Raw genomic sequence first — 14,819 nt, forward strand, 5'->3', positions numbered from 1 at the left:
TATCGATGTGGTTTTTCATGAGTGTGAAGGAGAAAGATGCGGACTTGCGTCTAACTTCAGGTCAGTTTGTTCGTGAAAGGCCATTGCCAGTCCATCAGTCGGTGGGTCTGTCTTTCCTGCCCAATCGCATAAAATGAGGCCACCTCTCCCCCACCTTCCACCCAGCCTCCCAGGCCCGGCCAAAGGTCTAAGACCCGGGGGCCCTGAGGCCTGGCGAGGTGAGGCCCTGAATGTGTGCCCCGTGTTTTGATCCTAAGGCCCAAGATGCCCAGGTGCCCACTCGGGGTGAAGCTATAAAACCTACGTGGGAAAGGGGGGCTCAGAGAGCTACCCCCACATCCAGTGCAGGTTGAAGTTCCAACCTCGGCGAGCGTTGGACCTGCAGGCCTGGCATCTCACTGCTGACCCAGCCGGGGATCCAAATTGGTGGCGGTGAGGGAACGGGGGATGGGGGAGTTAGGTTGATCTAGGCTGGAGATGAAGGTGGCTAGAGAGGAAAAAAGAACGAAGGCTGGGTGGGGTTGTGGGGTGGGGATGTGGAGTGGGGATGGAGCAGGGGCAGACTCAGACAGCGCTGGCTTTTCGCCCTGCTTTGGGGAGGTGCGTCGGGAGGCGCCATTACCACCCCCCCCACCCCTGGAAAATAAAGCTAATGATGTAGTAATTTAGGAGGGGTGAGGGGCTGGGCGAAAGGAGGGAGGGAGGATGGGGAACGCGCGCCCCAAGAGCGAAGGCAAACAGCTGTGGAGGCGCTGTCCAGGGCTCAGGCTTCCCAACAGGTTAGCTAGACCGGGAACCACCCGGCATTTCGCAGGAAAGGGGGGGGAGGCTGAGCGAGAGGGGGAGAGAGCCTCAGAAGAGGACAGAGGGAGGGAGGGAAAGAGAGGAGCGAGAGCGCGCGCCGCGCGGTTTAAAAGGAGACACTTACACTTCCTAATGAATATTTATCCGCCGCTGCTTCCTGCTCCCGGCTTCCCTTACCTTTCCGCAGGTAAGATCTTCCCTGAGTCCCAGCCCTGGGGGCCCGCCCAGCTCCCCCAGTCATTCTCGGGGCACCGGTGGCCGGGCGGAAGGGCTCCTGACAGCCGGGGAGCGCGGGGAGTAGGAGGGCGGCTCCGCTCGCGGCTCGGCTGGGGAGCTGAGGCTCGCGACCCCGCACTTGCAAGGACCGCGTGCGTGGGCAACCTGTGCGGAGTGGGTGTGAGTGCGTGTGTGCGAGTGGGTGACAGAGAGAGGATGTGCGCCCGCGAGCGCGCGCGCCTCTGTTTCCCGCGCGCTCCGAGGACATTTTCCGACTTTTCACTCGGACGCCCGGGGTTTCTTGCCTTCGCCTTTCTCCGCTTCCCCCTCCTCCCTCCGCTCACCCCCTCCAACTCCCCCACCCAGGGCTGCCAAGAAGCTCTTCTTCAGGCTCTTGCACAGCCGGCGCGGGCTCTCCCGGGACCGATCCCGGGTCTCCCATAAAAGAGGCTGTATAGTTGGGTTTCTGCCGTAACCCCCCACACAAAGGCCGCCGGGCCACGGGGTCCCCCGCCCCCTTCCTGTCGGCTCTGCTCTGGAGATGCTGCGGCGCGTCCTCCCCTACCCAACTTCCCCCGTCCCCCCCCCCCACCCCTGCCACACACACACCTTGGGGTTTCAGGGCCCACAACGGAGTTAACGGTGATTGAGACCTGGGGGGGGGGGTACTGGGTGGAGCTTCGCGGGCCCGCCCGCCGGCAGTCCTGGGCTGGAACTAGGAGCCCGAGGACCCCCAGGGAGAGGGCGCCTCTCACCACCACCACCACCACCACCACCACCACCACCACCACCACTACCACCACCTTCCCCGCCTTCACCTGAGGAAGGAGGACAGGGAATTCGGGGAAGCCAGGGGGGAACCTAGTAGGGAAAAAGGAAGGAGGCCGGGGAGGGGCAGAATTTTTAAATGGACTTACCCGGCCACCTGTTGGGAATCCATTTGGGGTCAGTCGGCTCTGGAGCTGCTCAAAGTGGACACACAAAATCAAAAGCCGAAGTTGGAAAAAGAAAATTCTTGCTCTGGCCATCCCCTGGCGCTGCGAGTCAGGCTAGCAGCTCTGCGCTAGAGTCAGGCGGTTGTAGAGCCAAAAACAGCTTTGCCAGATCCCCCGCCACCCCAGTTTCCCCTCATCCCATGGCTCCGAGGCCTGGGGCTCTGAGCCCGCGGACTCGGCGCTCAGGGCCCAGCGCCGGCCGTTTGGTTTAAGCCGGGACAAGCTTTCTAAGCCCTGCTCAGAAGTCAAGAGCAGCAGCGCCGCCGCCTCAGCGCGGCCTTTCATGACGCGGTCGCTCCTTATTCTTGTGCCTCGGCCTCTCTGGTCGCCCCGGGACAAAGCCATCGGAGCCCGGCCGCTCCCTTCCCGCTAAATCCCCTTCGGGGTCAATGCTCTACCAGCACCGGGCCGCGCGCTTCTCCTGCCAGCCGTGTGGCTCTTAAAGAGCCGTACCACCCCCCTCCGTCCTGCGCGCTCCCCTGACCCCCGCCTCCCCGCCCCTCTCCTCTGGATCTAGCCCCCCACGCCGACGCCTTAGGTCCCTGCTGCCCCGACCGATGCCTGCGGACTCCTAGCCCCCTCCCTTCACCTCCTCCCCTGAGCAGTTGGTGAGCCTGGCCTTAGGGCCATAGGGCTGAGTTTCACCCCCACTTCAGGTCCCCTTTCTCTCCGACTCCGTTCATTCCTCGCTCACCGGCTCCTACCTTTGCCCTTTGGATGGATCAAGGCCCAGGCACCGTCTTGCCCCGTGCAGAGATGATCCCTAAATATCGTCAGTTCGGGCTTGAATTAGGGGGTCCCGGGATGGGAAATGGGGCAGGGAGTGCCAGTTGAGCTGGGGGAAAGAAATGGAAGAGGAGCAGACCAGATGGACTTAGAAGGCTCTTCTATCCCAGGGCCTCGCTGACCTTTTGGTAGAGGGTGAGGGCTGGCTGGGTGCCACTCATTCCTAGAGGTGGCGACCCTGGAATGGGGTCCTGAAGCTACTACAACCTGGCCAGCCTGCTGTGTATCTGACGGATTATGGGGTTGTGGTGGGGGACACCTCCAGGAGGCCCAGAGCATGGATCTGAGAAAAGCCTGCTCCCCAAGCCCCAAAAGTAACCCTTAAAAGCCCAAGAGCTGGGTGTGTAAGGAGGGACCTTGAGTGACAACTGTCCAGGGAAATGGGCATGGGAGGAGAGAAGGAACAGAGAGGGAATCTACACTTTCAGAAGACTGAAACACAACTTCTAACTGGGCTCCTTAGATTTGCTGGCCAACCATGTCACTAACCCTACTGAGAAAATGGGAAGTAGATGGTGGCTTTGGTCGCCCTACCTTACAGAGTTCTCCCTCTTTTCCTCCCCCTCAGGCCTGTTTCAGTCCCATCTTGCCCTAGCAGCCAGTTGGTCCTGTATAAGGTGGCCCTGCTTAAATGCTTTCTTTAAGCTTCCCAAGAACTGGAAGCATGATTAAAGAGAGACCAGAGAAGGCTTGGTTTTCTGGGGCAGAGGAAGCAGGGCAAGGGAGGCTAGAGCACGTTGCCTTTCCTAGTGCCAACTGTGTTTGCCTGTCTGGGGTCTGGGATGGAGAGGCAATGATAGTTCAAGGAGTTGAGTGTGCCCACCCCTTCTCAAATTCAAGCCCTAGCACACCAGTTCTGGCTGTCCCAAGGGGATCTCTGCAAAGAAGTATCCTGTCTCCTGGGCGGTGGAGCCCAAAGGAACTTGGGTAGGGAGGAGGATGGAAAACTGAGCCTCCCCTGGACATCTGTCCTCTGCCACCCCAACACTAGTCCAGATGCATCTTCAAGGAACTGGGGTAAATGATTTGAAATTGGCCTTCTTGGGAGAGGTTGGTAGGACACTCCCTGGACTAGACCCTGAGGCCACAAGCCTCCTCCCCGGCCCCTATCACTCACAACCCCCAGGTCACCCACCTCTTTCTCTTGGGGCTGGGTCAGCACAGCCAGCTGGGAACGGTTTGTGCCCACTCTCCTGGGCCTGGCAGTGGGAGGTGCAGTGGCCCAAGACAGCCAAACTTCTCTTGTTAGAGGATGTGGAGGGTGGAGGGGCCTTCAGAGGGCGGTGGGGCTCATTAGGCAGAGTGGGGTGCCTAGAGGTGCGCAGCGCCGGCCCGGAGGCCGCCTTTGAGCCGTCGGGGCAGCTTCATTAAGCGGCGCTAACCAGGCATACAAATGCCGGGCCTAGCAGCTTTCTTGCAATGCCGGAGCCTTAGCAGGGCGCCAAGCTAATGAGGGTCACTCAAAGGGGCTGATCAAATATTCAAATTTCCCTGCACGCCAGGAACTTTTATGTGAGGAGAAAGTTGAAGCAACTGAGCTGTGTTTACTGTCCCCGGCGACAATTGCTCCAAACGCGGGTCCCCGGAGGCTAAGGCGGGGGGCGGGGGCGCAGGGAGGGAGCAGTTGTTGTTGTTGTTGTTGTTTTTCATTCAAAGGAAAGTAATCGGGGTCCTTGAAGGGCTTCGCGGCCTCCCCGCCTGCGTGCTGCACTCCCCTGCGCCCTCCTCGGCGGTCCGCGCCAAGCGCCTCAGTTTGCAGCTTGCGGGGAGGCCCAAACCGCGGACCACCGGACCAGACCCGGTCTCCCGAAGTCCTGGCGGGCCGGAAGGGCCGTTGCCCCCCAGGACAAACCGGCCTTACGGAACTGAGCAAGGCCGAGTGGGTGCAGCTGCTCCAGCCCGGAGGCTTGCGGACTTTTTGGCTTTCCCGGTAACGCCAAGCAGTGAGTCTCTCAGGCACCTCTCCTGGTGGAGTTGAGACTGCTGGTTTTGGGGCTGGTTTTGTAAATAAATGCCCTTTAGGTCCTAGTACGAGAAAGACACTCTCCAGCTCAAACACCCTTTCTCTCCGCACCACCTGTACGCAGACCTGCCAGTTGCCCGACCCAGGATTAAAGCAGAGACCGTGGTGGCAATTTTGTGACCTCGGCTGTGCGGGCTCCAAGTCCCAGATCCGGGAGTCTCAGCAGCCAGAGAGCAGGGGAGACCTACAGGCCCCGCGGACTGACCCATCCATCCCAATCTTCGCGCTCTGAGAGACCCTGGGTGCTGGCGCCCCCCTGCGCGCCACCCCTCCAGATGGCCCCAGGCTCAGTTCCCTTCCCTCCTGCTGCCCACTGCCTCGGGCCCCCAGAGCGGCGGGAAAGGATCCTGGGCCCCGGAACCCGAGGTCCTTCGGCTTCTACGCCCCTCCCCAACGCCCAGCGCCTGGGAATTTGGGAGGGGAAGCTCTGGTGCTTCATAGCCCCCTCCCCCACACGGCCAGCACTCCTAGACCGAGACCCCACGGAGCCTGCGCTCCCAGCTCCACCGGGAGCCAGTCCAGCCATCCGCGCCGAAGAGCGGCCGCCCCGCCTCCCCCCCCCCCCCCGCCCCAAGCTCTCGGGACTCTCAACTTACGGGCTCCCGGCGGCGGGCGTCATGCTTCGGGCCAGAGCGGAGAGGCGCTGGTGGCCGCGGGGCCGCGAGGTGGGCTCCGTGGGCGGCGCGGAGCTCGGTTCTGCGGGGAGTCTCTGACAGCCCGGGGCTGGCCGCCCGCCCCGCGGCGCCCGGCCCTGTCCCAGCGCACAAAGCTGCGCGCCTCGCAGCCGCCCTCGGCCCGGCTTTGCACTCCCAGAGTCGCGGCCGCCACCCCCAGCAGGCGGGGTGCGGCGCGTCGGCAGGTGCCCGGGCCGAGGCTGGGGGCAGGGGTGTCGCCGAGCTGAGTCGCAGCCCCACTTGCCTCAATTCTCCTTGAGTGGCGAAGGTTTTCGATTTCAGCACTTTCGGCAGAGCCCGCGGCACCTGCCCAGCCTCCCTCCCGGGCTGGCCAGGCTGCGGCGGGGAGAGGCCGGGTCACCCCCACCCGGAGGCGGGGGTTGTGGGGACGGGGAGGGGACTGGCTGGGTTCACCCGCCCGCCCGGCGCCTGGGTCCTCGGCTCTAGGGGATGCAGTTTCGGGGTCACGAGCTGCTTTCAAAAAGTTGAACACAATATTCGGAAACCCACCCGTAGGAATTCTCCCCCCACACGCGGCACAATACCCACTCCCTCCCCTTTTTCATTCCTTCCTCCCCCGCTTCCTCCTCCTGCCCCTTCCCCCTCCCACCCCTCAGCCTATAATCCTTCCCCTACGAGAGAAAGGGATCGGGAAGAAAAGATGAAGCGTCTGTTTTTGTGTCCCAACCTTAGGGCTCTTTCTGGGCCCGCTGTGAACGACCGCCCAGAGCTTCGAAGCTGAAGGGAAAAGGACTCACGGTTGGGAGCAAGCTACTTGGAGGGGAGAGATCACCCGAAGTGGGCCTTGGCGGGTCTTCCCTTTGAGCGAATATTTCCCTGCCTCGGTCATTGGGTTTAGGACTGGCGACCCTCGGCTGCCAGGGGCAGAGCAGGCGGGTAGCGGCCCCCTCGCCCAGCCCAGAGCCTCCCTACCAGAGTAGAGCCTCGGTCGCAGCTTGCACTTCTCTGCCCAGGAGGCCTGGCTCTGCGGGAGTCAGGGCCTAAGCAGTGCCTGAGCTGGGGTTTAGGGGTGGGACACTCACAGCCTCAGTCACGTTGGGTTTCCCATTTAAATTCTCTCTCAAACTCTTTCTCTCCTCCCTCATTGAGATCTCCAAAGTGGTGTGGACTCGGTGCCTCACCCCCAGATCTGCATCGGAATGTAGAAAAGATCTTTTTTTTTTTTTAAAGAGTTTTGAATTCCTCAATGATTTTTCTTCTGGAAAGGCAGCTTAGGATAATTATTTCAGCTTTATTGAGGGCAGATTAGTTGAAGTCTGGACGCTGCGTTTCAATACGCGTTGTACACGGGCCGACAATGTGGGTATTGTTGGCTACTGTGTGTGAACTCATTCAAAATATACACTTTTTAACACCAAACCGAGTCCTGTCTAAATATACACAGTGCTCAGGGGAAAGACGTCTCTGACCCCGACAAATCTGCGTAAATCACACTTCCATAGTTACAGAAGCCTCACAAAGGGAGGCCCGGCTAAAGATGCTGATTACATCTTCTTAAAAGCAACATACCTTAGAATAAATACCCATACCAGCCCTGGGTCGGGGTGGGGTGGGGGGGCTGCAGTGGCCAGAGGAAGGGAGGGCTTTCTCTATTCTATGGGCCTTTTGGGGTCTGTTTCAGGCTTGTCAAGTTACTTTGCTTAGATAAATTAGTTTTATTATTTTTTCTTTACAATATGAGCAAACACGCAATGTTTAGGCCTACCCGCTTCTTTGGGGAAGCCTCCAAAGTTTGAGTGTCCTTCTGGGGCTGGTAGGCAGGTCCAGAGCTCCTCGGAGGAGTAGGAGTAATGGGCTTGTCAGGGGTCTCCAGAGGGTTCCAGACTTCTCAGCTCCCAGGGAGACACAGCTGAAGTCTGGGGGGGGAACAAAGAGGTGTCTTGCTTTTCAAGATAAAAATAAGTGTACTGTTATTTGTACTGATATTTAAAAATACAGGACAATAGGGGAAATCAAATTTCCTTGACCAGGGGCAGAGTACAGCAAAGCGGGTGGAATCCAGTGCAGACGGAATTGGGGTAAATGTGGCCGATGGTCACCCACGGGACAGACCAGAGCAGCTTGGGACACCCTGGGTTCTGGGCTCAGGCTCTCAGGCGTCAGATGCCCCCCAAAATCCAGGATCCCGGGAGCAGCAGACAGGGTCAGCTTGTGGTGGGCCCCATGATCTCATCTCTTCTTTCTTCCTCGCCACTATTAGTGCTCACATAGGCAGAAAGAGGCGCCCGACGTGCACACCATGTGCAAACCGTGCCTGCTTGGCCGGCCCTCGGCCTCTCCTTGAGGACTGGCCTTAGACCTTCATGTGGCCTGGGGAGCCTCTTACTTCCCAACAAAACCCCCCGTTTAATTGCTCATCCCATTCAACAACTCTCTGTCCGTGGCCTTTTGAATTTCTGGATCAACTTCTATGGGGAAGAGGGAAGAAGGAGCTCAGAGACGGGGGGGGGGGGGGGGGGGGGGGATAAAGAGGGGGAAGTGGCGAGATTAAGAGTTGCAAAGATTAAAAAAAAACCTCTTTCTCCCCCTTCTCCCTCTCTCCCTCCTCTCCCCCTTCCCCCCACTCTGGCTAAGTGGTAAAACCGTCCTTACGTTCTCGGTATTGATTGGCAGGGCTGACAGTGATTGGCAGCGGTTGCCGTGGCAACGCCACAACGACATGCCGCAGACCAATAGAAAAGCGAAACAAAATGTTTCAATGCTGCACTCACTGTGGATTTAGGGGAGATATTATGAGGCTGTTGTCATTAGGGCGATTGCTGTGGAATCGCTGAATCTTGACTCGGCGGTGGTTGGCTCTCGCTCTTCTCTCTCTCTCTCTCTCCCTCTCCCTCTCTCTGTCTCGGGTTCTCTCTCTGCGCGCGCGCACCGGGCCGCTCTCCTTCCTCCCTCTCTATGTGGCTGCGCGGGTGTGTGTGTGTGTGGATGTGTGTGGGGTGTGGGTGTCCCTTACGCCCTTCCTCCTCCCCCTCCTCCTCCTCCTGTTCCCCCCTCCTTTCCTTCTCCTCCTCCCCCCTCTCCTCTCCCTCCTCCTGGTCCTCATCGCCCCTCTCCTCCTCTTCCTCCCCTCTCTCTTCCTCTCCCTGAATTTTCTCCTCTCCTCTCAGGTCAGTCCATGGTATTCCGCTCCCCCCTAGACCTCTATTCCTCCCACTTCTTGTTGCCAAACTTCGCGGATCCTCATCACCGCTCCCTACTTCTGGCGAGTAGCGGCGGCGGGAACGGTGCGGGCGGCGGCGGCGGCGCGGGCGGCGGCGGCGGCGGCGGCGGGAACTGTGCGGGAGGCGGCGGTGCTGGCGGAGCAGGCGGCGGCGGCAGCGGCGGCGGCTCCAGGGCCCCCCCGGAAGAGTTGTCCATGTTCCAGCTGCCCACCCTCAACTTCTCGCCGGAGCAGGTGGCCAGCGTCTGCGAGACGCTGGAGGAGACGGGCGACATCGAGCGGCTGGGCCGCTTCCTCTGGTCGCTGCCCGTGGCCCCCGGGGCGTGCGAGGCCATCAACAAGCACGAGTCGATCCTGCGCGCGCGCGCCGTGGTCGCCTTCCACACGGGCAACTTCCGCGACCTCTACCACATCCTGGAGAACCACAAGTTCACCAAGGAGTCTCACGGCAAGCTGCAGGCCATGTGGCTGGAGGCGCACTACCAGGAGGCCGAGAAGCTGCGCGGCCGCCCGCTCGGCCCGGTGGACAAGTACCGCGTGCGCAAGAAGTTCCCGCTGCCGCGCACCATCTGGGACGGCGAGCAGAAGACGCATTGCTTCAAGGAGCGGACTCGGAGCCTGCTGCGGGAGTGGTACCTGCAGGACCCCTACCCCAACCCCAGCAAGAAACGCGAACTGGCGCAGGCCACCGGCCTCACTCCCACACAAGTAGGCAACTGGTTTAAGAACCGGAGGCAGCGCGACCGCGCCGCGGCGGCCAAGAACAGGTCAGTGGCGGGCCCGCGGCCTGGCTACGGTCTCTGGGGCCGGGGAGAGAGAGCGCGGGTGAAATGGGGGCGAACGGGGCAATGTGCCGATGGCTGCCGAGCGCGCGAGAAGCCGCGACCCCCTGGCCAGTTGGAGAAAGTTTCCGCTTGCCCAGAGGCGCAGAAGAGGGACGGGCAGTGGGATTATTGACTGCTTTGTCAGAGAGGGGCTTTCGGCAGAGTGGAGAGTGTGTGTGTGTGAGGTCCCGAGCGCCCACAGCCCCTGGTCCCAGCCCTGGGAGCCCTGGCCCTGCGATGCACCCGTGCCACCTCCTCAGCCCGTCCCCAGACCCCCACTCCTCCGGAGCCTACAACGGGGAAGGGAGGAAAGCCGTCCTTGCCATCTGGTTTTTATTCCTATGCACTGCAAAAACCTGGGGAGGACTCCACAGTGTCATGGAGAGGAAACTGAACCTGGGTCTCTGCCACAAAAGGAAAAAGGTCGGTGGCCACCGCAGAGCAGGCCTCTTTCCCTCAGCATTGCAAATTGCCTGGCTGGGAGCAGGAAACCCAGGCGGGGAGTGGAGAGGCCTTGTGTGCGTGCGTGTGTGTGTGTGTGTGTGTGTGTGTGTACCTGCACACAGGTGCTAGCCCTCCTGCCCCAGTCAAGGAGCATCCCCTCGGTCCTCTAACTTGGGAGGCCACCAGGAGCAGGAGCAGCCCCACTGCCAGCCCGTTGGCCACAAAGTCACAAAGTTGCCTGGGCTTGACCAGTCAGCCCACTTGGGCCCAGGGAAGGTAGGGAGAAAAATAACTGGAAGGAAAGAGGAGGGAAGGGGGAAGGAAGGAAGTGGGGTGAAAGCCCTGGTAAGGAGCCTGTGTCCCTACCTAGCCTGCGAAGGCCCTGGGCCTGGTGTATGCAGGGAGCAGGGCCCCAGCTGCTGACAGCTGCCAGGGGCTGGGGGCCAGGGGTGAGTTCCTAGCGGGAGTGAGTGTGTTTGCGTTTAGGTGGCCCAGGCCTGAGCCCTCGGCCCTCACACCTTTGCCTGTGGAGCCAGTTTTTCGCCTGAGAGGGGGAGTGCCCGGGACAGGGGAAGGCCTCCTTGTAGGAACTCAGAGTCTCTAGGATCGGGCAGCGGCTGCCTGGTGCGGCAAAGGGGTAGATAGAGACTGCTCTGCTCCCCCTTTCCTGTCGCCTTCTCTCTTGCACCTCTTCCCCACTTTTTCCGCTTCCGGCTTCTCGGTTCTCTCTTCCCCTGCTCCTGTGCTCTGCGCAGGGATCGAGAGAGCGAAGCCAGCGGGTCCTACTCGGGAGAGGCTGCGGGTGAGCAACCCGCAGCTCTGGGTGTGTTCGGGGGAGCTGGGGCAGGAGCCACTGCGGAGACAGACCGCTACCGGGCAGCGGGTTCAGTCTGAAGAGTCCCACGGGCTGGGGAGGAAGAAGCACCCTGTCCCTCGCGGGCTTGGGCTCCTTCCGGACGTGGCGTCCTGCGCTGTGCTCCCAGGCCTCCCCAGGCAGCCGGCCTCGGGTTCTACCTCTCCTCGGAGGCCGCCTCCGAACTGGGAAGCCTTGGGAAGCTTCAGAGAGCCCTGGGAAGGAGAGAAGAGAACCAAGACCTGCACTGGGGGGCTCTGCGGCGTTCAGTGAGCTGTCGGGCGCTTGGAAGCAGGGGAGCGGGGGGGGGGGAGCAATGAGCGCAGAGAGCCGAGTGGGGGGTGGTGGCGAAGGGCGCGCGGCTGGGGAGGCTGGGGAGCACCGGCGGGCGCGGGCGCGGGGAGGCGGCTTGACGGAGCCGGGTGGCGGAGCCGCTGTGTCAGGGCTGGTGCCGCTCTCTGTCTCCCGCAGGCTTCAACACCAGGCCATCGGACCGAGCGGCATGCGTTCGCTGGCCGAGCCCGGCTGCCCCACGCACGGCTCGGCAGAGTCGCCGTCTACGGCGGCCAGCCCCACCACCAGCGTGTCCAGCCTGACGGAGCGCGCGGACACCGGCACCTCCATCCTCTCGGTAACCTCCAGCGACTCGGAATGTGATGTATGATAGCCAAGGCCGCCCTCCTCCCCCCTCCCCCTCCTTCCCCTCCTCCTCCTCCTCCTCCTCCTCCTCCTCCTCGCCCTCCTCCTCTTCCTCTTCTTCCTCCATCCCCAGAACAAACCGAAATCAGGATACACAATCATACACACACACACACAAGTACACACACACTTCCACCCCAGCCAAAAATATATAAAAACCAAGAAAAATAACAAATTAAACGCAAACTATCAACAACCCCAACCACCATCTACCACCACGGCCACCCCAAAGGACCGCGACGCCAACAGACAGTTACAAACGCTGATGTTGCGGGCAGAAAACATAAAAGAGGTGACAATTGTATACTTTCTAGGACAAGCACGGCTTCTCCTTTCGGTTCCCACGGACCCGGCACCCCACCTGCATGACGATTTATTTGTATCTGGGAAAATATTCTCTCTAGTTTAAAACGATTTAAAAAGAGTCGACTGTACAAAAACCGACCACCACCACGACGACAAGACGACAAAAGCAAAACAGACAAAAAGAGAAAAAAATAAAACCGCCATCTCCGTTCAGAATTTGTTTAAAAAAAAAAAAAGAACTCCTCGAGAGGGAAATAGCAAATGTTTCTCGCCTTTTGTTGCTCGCTCTCTTTTTTCCTCTCTCGCTCTTCTTTCTTTCTCTGTTTTTAAGTCCAAGTATTGGTCAAACAAGATGCAATCTTCTGTTTTTTGTTCACCAGACAATCATTTTCTTCGTAAGCACCTTTTTCTCTCCACTCTGTCACTGCCTGTGTGGGTACTGGTTATAAATGTGGAAAAAGAATAGTTATGACTGTAACAGATTTTTATTTTTATTTCAAAATTTTATATGAATTATGTATATCTTAATGATCGGTCATTTTCCCAGTTTGTAATATATGTGTAGAAATTGCCTGTATATGATATTGCTTTTTCTCCTCTTCCTTTTTCATTCTCTTCCCCCCCTTCCTGCCTCCCCGCTCACCTGTCTCTTTCCTTTTTGGGGTTCCCCTCCCACTCAGTGTTCCTGGCGTCGACTTGGCAGTCAAGGCGTGGCGTGGCGGGCTGGGTTAGGAAGAGGGACCCTGTCGCTAGCGGAAGCGGAGAGTGAGACCGTAGTATTCTTATGCAAAAGCTATTTCAAGTATTTCTTAGCTGCTTTGGAGATATCTCTCACTCCCCGTAGGGCGCTTTTACTGTTATCTTAACTGCGTGTTTATCTATATGTAAAAACTTTCTAAAGCAAATACAGTATTCTCCATTTTCTTATCACTCCCCGAGACTCGTGTTTTTGTCCACCCCGGGGCCGCAGCCCGGGGTGCAGCGCACGGCCTTTGCTTCCACTCCACCTACGCGGCTCGGCTCGGGCTGGGGCAGGATTTTAAGGCTGGGTAGGCGCTTTTCCTTGGAGGGGGTGGGGGTGGGGGGTGGGAAGATGGGAACAGACCCTTCGGAGGAGAACCAAAGCCAAATCCGGAACGAAAGGCTCAGAGGGCGCAGGGGGAGGGGGCCACAGCCGGTTTCTTCAGAAGGAGATGCCAGGCCGAGATCCGCAGGAATTAGAGCCTGCTGCTGCCCTTGTGGGTCTTTGGGTGTGTTTGGCATCTTTTGGTTGCTGTTGTAGTTTGTGTGTGTGTGTGTGTGTGTGTGTGTGTGTGTGTGTGTGTGTGTGTGTTTAAGGGTAAACATACAAGGTCAGCAGTCCAACCATCCACCAATCCAGAGCCGAGCTGACAGGTTTTGTCTTCTTTTTGTGGGGTGGAGTTGGGGGCAACTGTGACCAGGGTAGGGAAGGTGGAGAGAGCAAAGGAGAAGGTAGTCGGAGGAGTTTAGGGCCTACAATCAGGATTGGACCTTCTCCTCGCCACTGGTGTTCGCGTCTGTGTGACTGTATGACTTGCCTTGCGGATCTCGATCTGTCTCCTTGAAATTTCTTCCCGTCTCTTGGGATCAACTGGAGTCTCTCCAGCCCCTAAGACATTTTCAGAGCTGGTTTACACTTGAAAACGAAAACCAAAAAAAATCACCGTCTTTGCTAACCAGGTTCCCCCAGGCCCCAGGCCTCCCTGCCCTGCCTGGGCCCCCACAGTTCCCGGTGCTGGCATGGCTGACCGCGCCTCTGCCGCTATGGGCCAGGCCAGCTTCCGCCCGAGGAGCCAAAGAGGTAATTTCAGAAAACTTGCCTTCACTTGAAAGTCCAATTTCCAAAGGGAGGAGGATTAGGGAGAAACGTGCATGGAATTTCGCGCCGGTTCCAAACTAATTTTGACTTCCGATTTCCTTTTGTCCCCATCCCCAGTCTCGCCATGGGGTTTACGCAGGGTCTGGCCGGGCAGAAAGGCCGCCAGGCCCAGAGGTGCTCTGTGCGTGCAAGTGGGCCTTGTGGGCCCAGGGCGAGCTTGCCTGGAAGGGAAGGTTTCTGTGTGCGTCTTTCCTGAGATCCAGGGCATTCAGATGACCTCGGGAGCTTCCAAGTTCTGAGGCCTGGCACCCAGTGCCAGAATCTCTGCATGCATTCAGTGCCCTGGGAAACACTCCTCATGGTGCCACATTTCAGGCAATACGGCCTAGGTGTCAGGAATTTGGGGAACGGGCTTCTGGCTTCTACTCAGACGGAGCCTCTGTTCTGGTGCATAGAATGATGCCTGGGGTGACGGGCTCTGTCCCCGACCTGCATTTTAAAATGTCTGGTTCATACTTGCCCCAGAACTTGGTCCTGATTGCAGAGAAGAGGCTGTCTCAGACAGCGTAGCGGGTCTGGATGGCCCCTACCCAACTGATAAGTAGAATGATGGGTGGAAGGACGGGGTGGCACTCCTGCCTGGTGACTCCTGGAGGAGCTTTGACTGGTGAACTAGGGAGCGGATGCCTTTTTGTCTGGGGACAGACGACAAACTCGCGGAGTAAAAATGCCTCCTTCTCTCAACATCCCTGAGAAAGCAAGCAAGTTTGGAGGATCCAGTACTCATTCCTCTCTCTCTACTGCAGAAAACAGGCCATCTGACTCCATAGCAACCTCCAGCGTTGGGGGCCTAGGTTCTGTTGGGTGTCACCAGCCTGCTACCTGTCTTGTTGTCTGTCACCTATCACTCTCTCTCATCTCTTGTGTGTCTACTCAGGTCTGTACAAATACCAACACTCTGCTCTGCACTTTCTGACCTCACCTCCAGGTTCCCTGCGGGAGAGGTATGGGTGCTTGCGGTGAGCAGTGTAGATGTATGCAATTCCACCATGCAGTCCAGCTCTGCATATGAAGGGGTGTGTGTGTGTGTGTGTGTGTGTGAGAGGTTTGATAAATATGTGTGTATAGTGCATCAGTGTGTGTCCAGTATGTGTGTTCCTTTATATCGCCTATA

The 14,819-nt window shown here is 58.8% G+C and overlaps 1 protein-coding gene across 1 annotated transcript; it reads left to right on the forward strand.

The window, feature by feature from the left end:
- Nucleotides 1-936: 936 nt before the first annotated feature.
- Nucleotides 937-12,733, forward strand: SIX3 (SIX homeobox 3). The gene is made up of 4 exons (XM_087863209.1): nucleotides 937-991; nucleotides 8,627-9,446; nucleotides 11,272-11,431; nucleotides 11,814-12,733. Exons 1-4 carry the CDS (start codon nucleotides 937-939, stop codon nucleotides 11,901-11,903), a joined length of 1,125 nt encoding a protein of 374 aa, XP_087719335.1. The 3' UTR covers nucleotides 11,904-12,733.
- Nucleotides 12,734-14,819: the final 2,086 nt, after the last annotated feature.

This window comes from Ursus americanus, chromosome 7 (genome assembly GCF_024610735.1).
Source record: "Ursus americanus isolate L20-20 chromosome 7, mUrsAme1.1.p, whole genome shotgun sequence".
NCBI lineage: Eukaryota > Metazoa > Chordata > Mammalia > Carnivora > Ursidae > Ursus > Ursus americanus.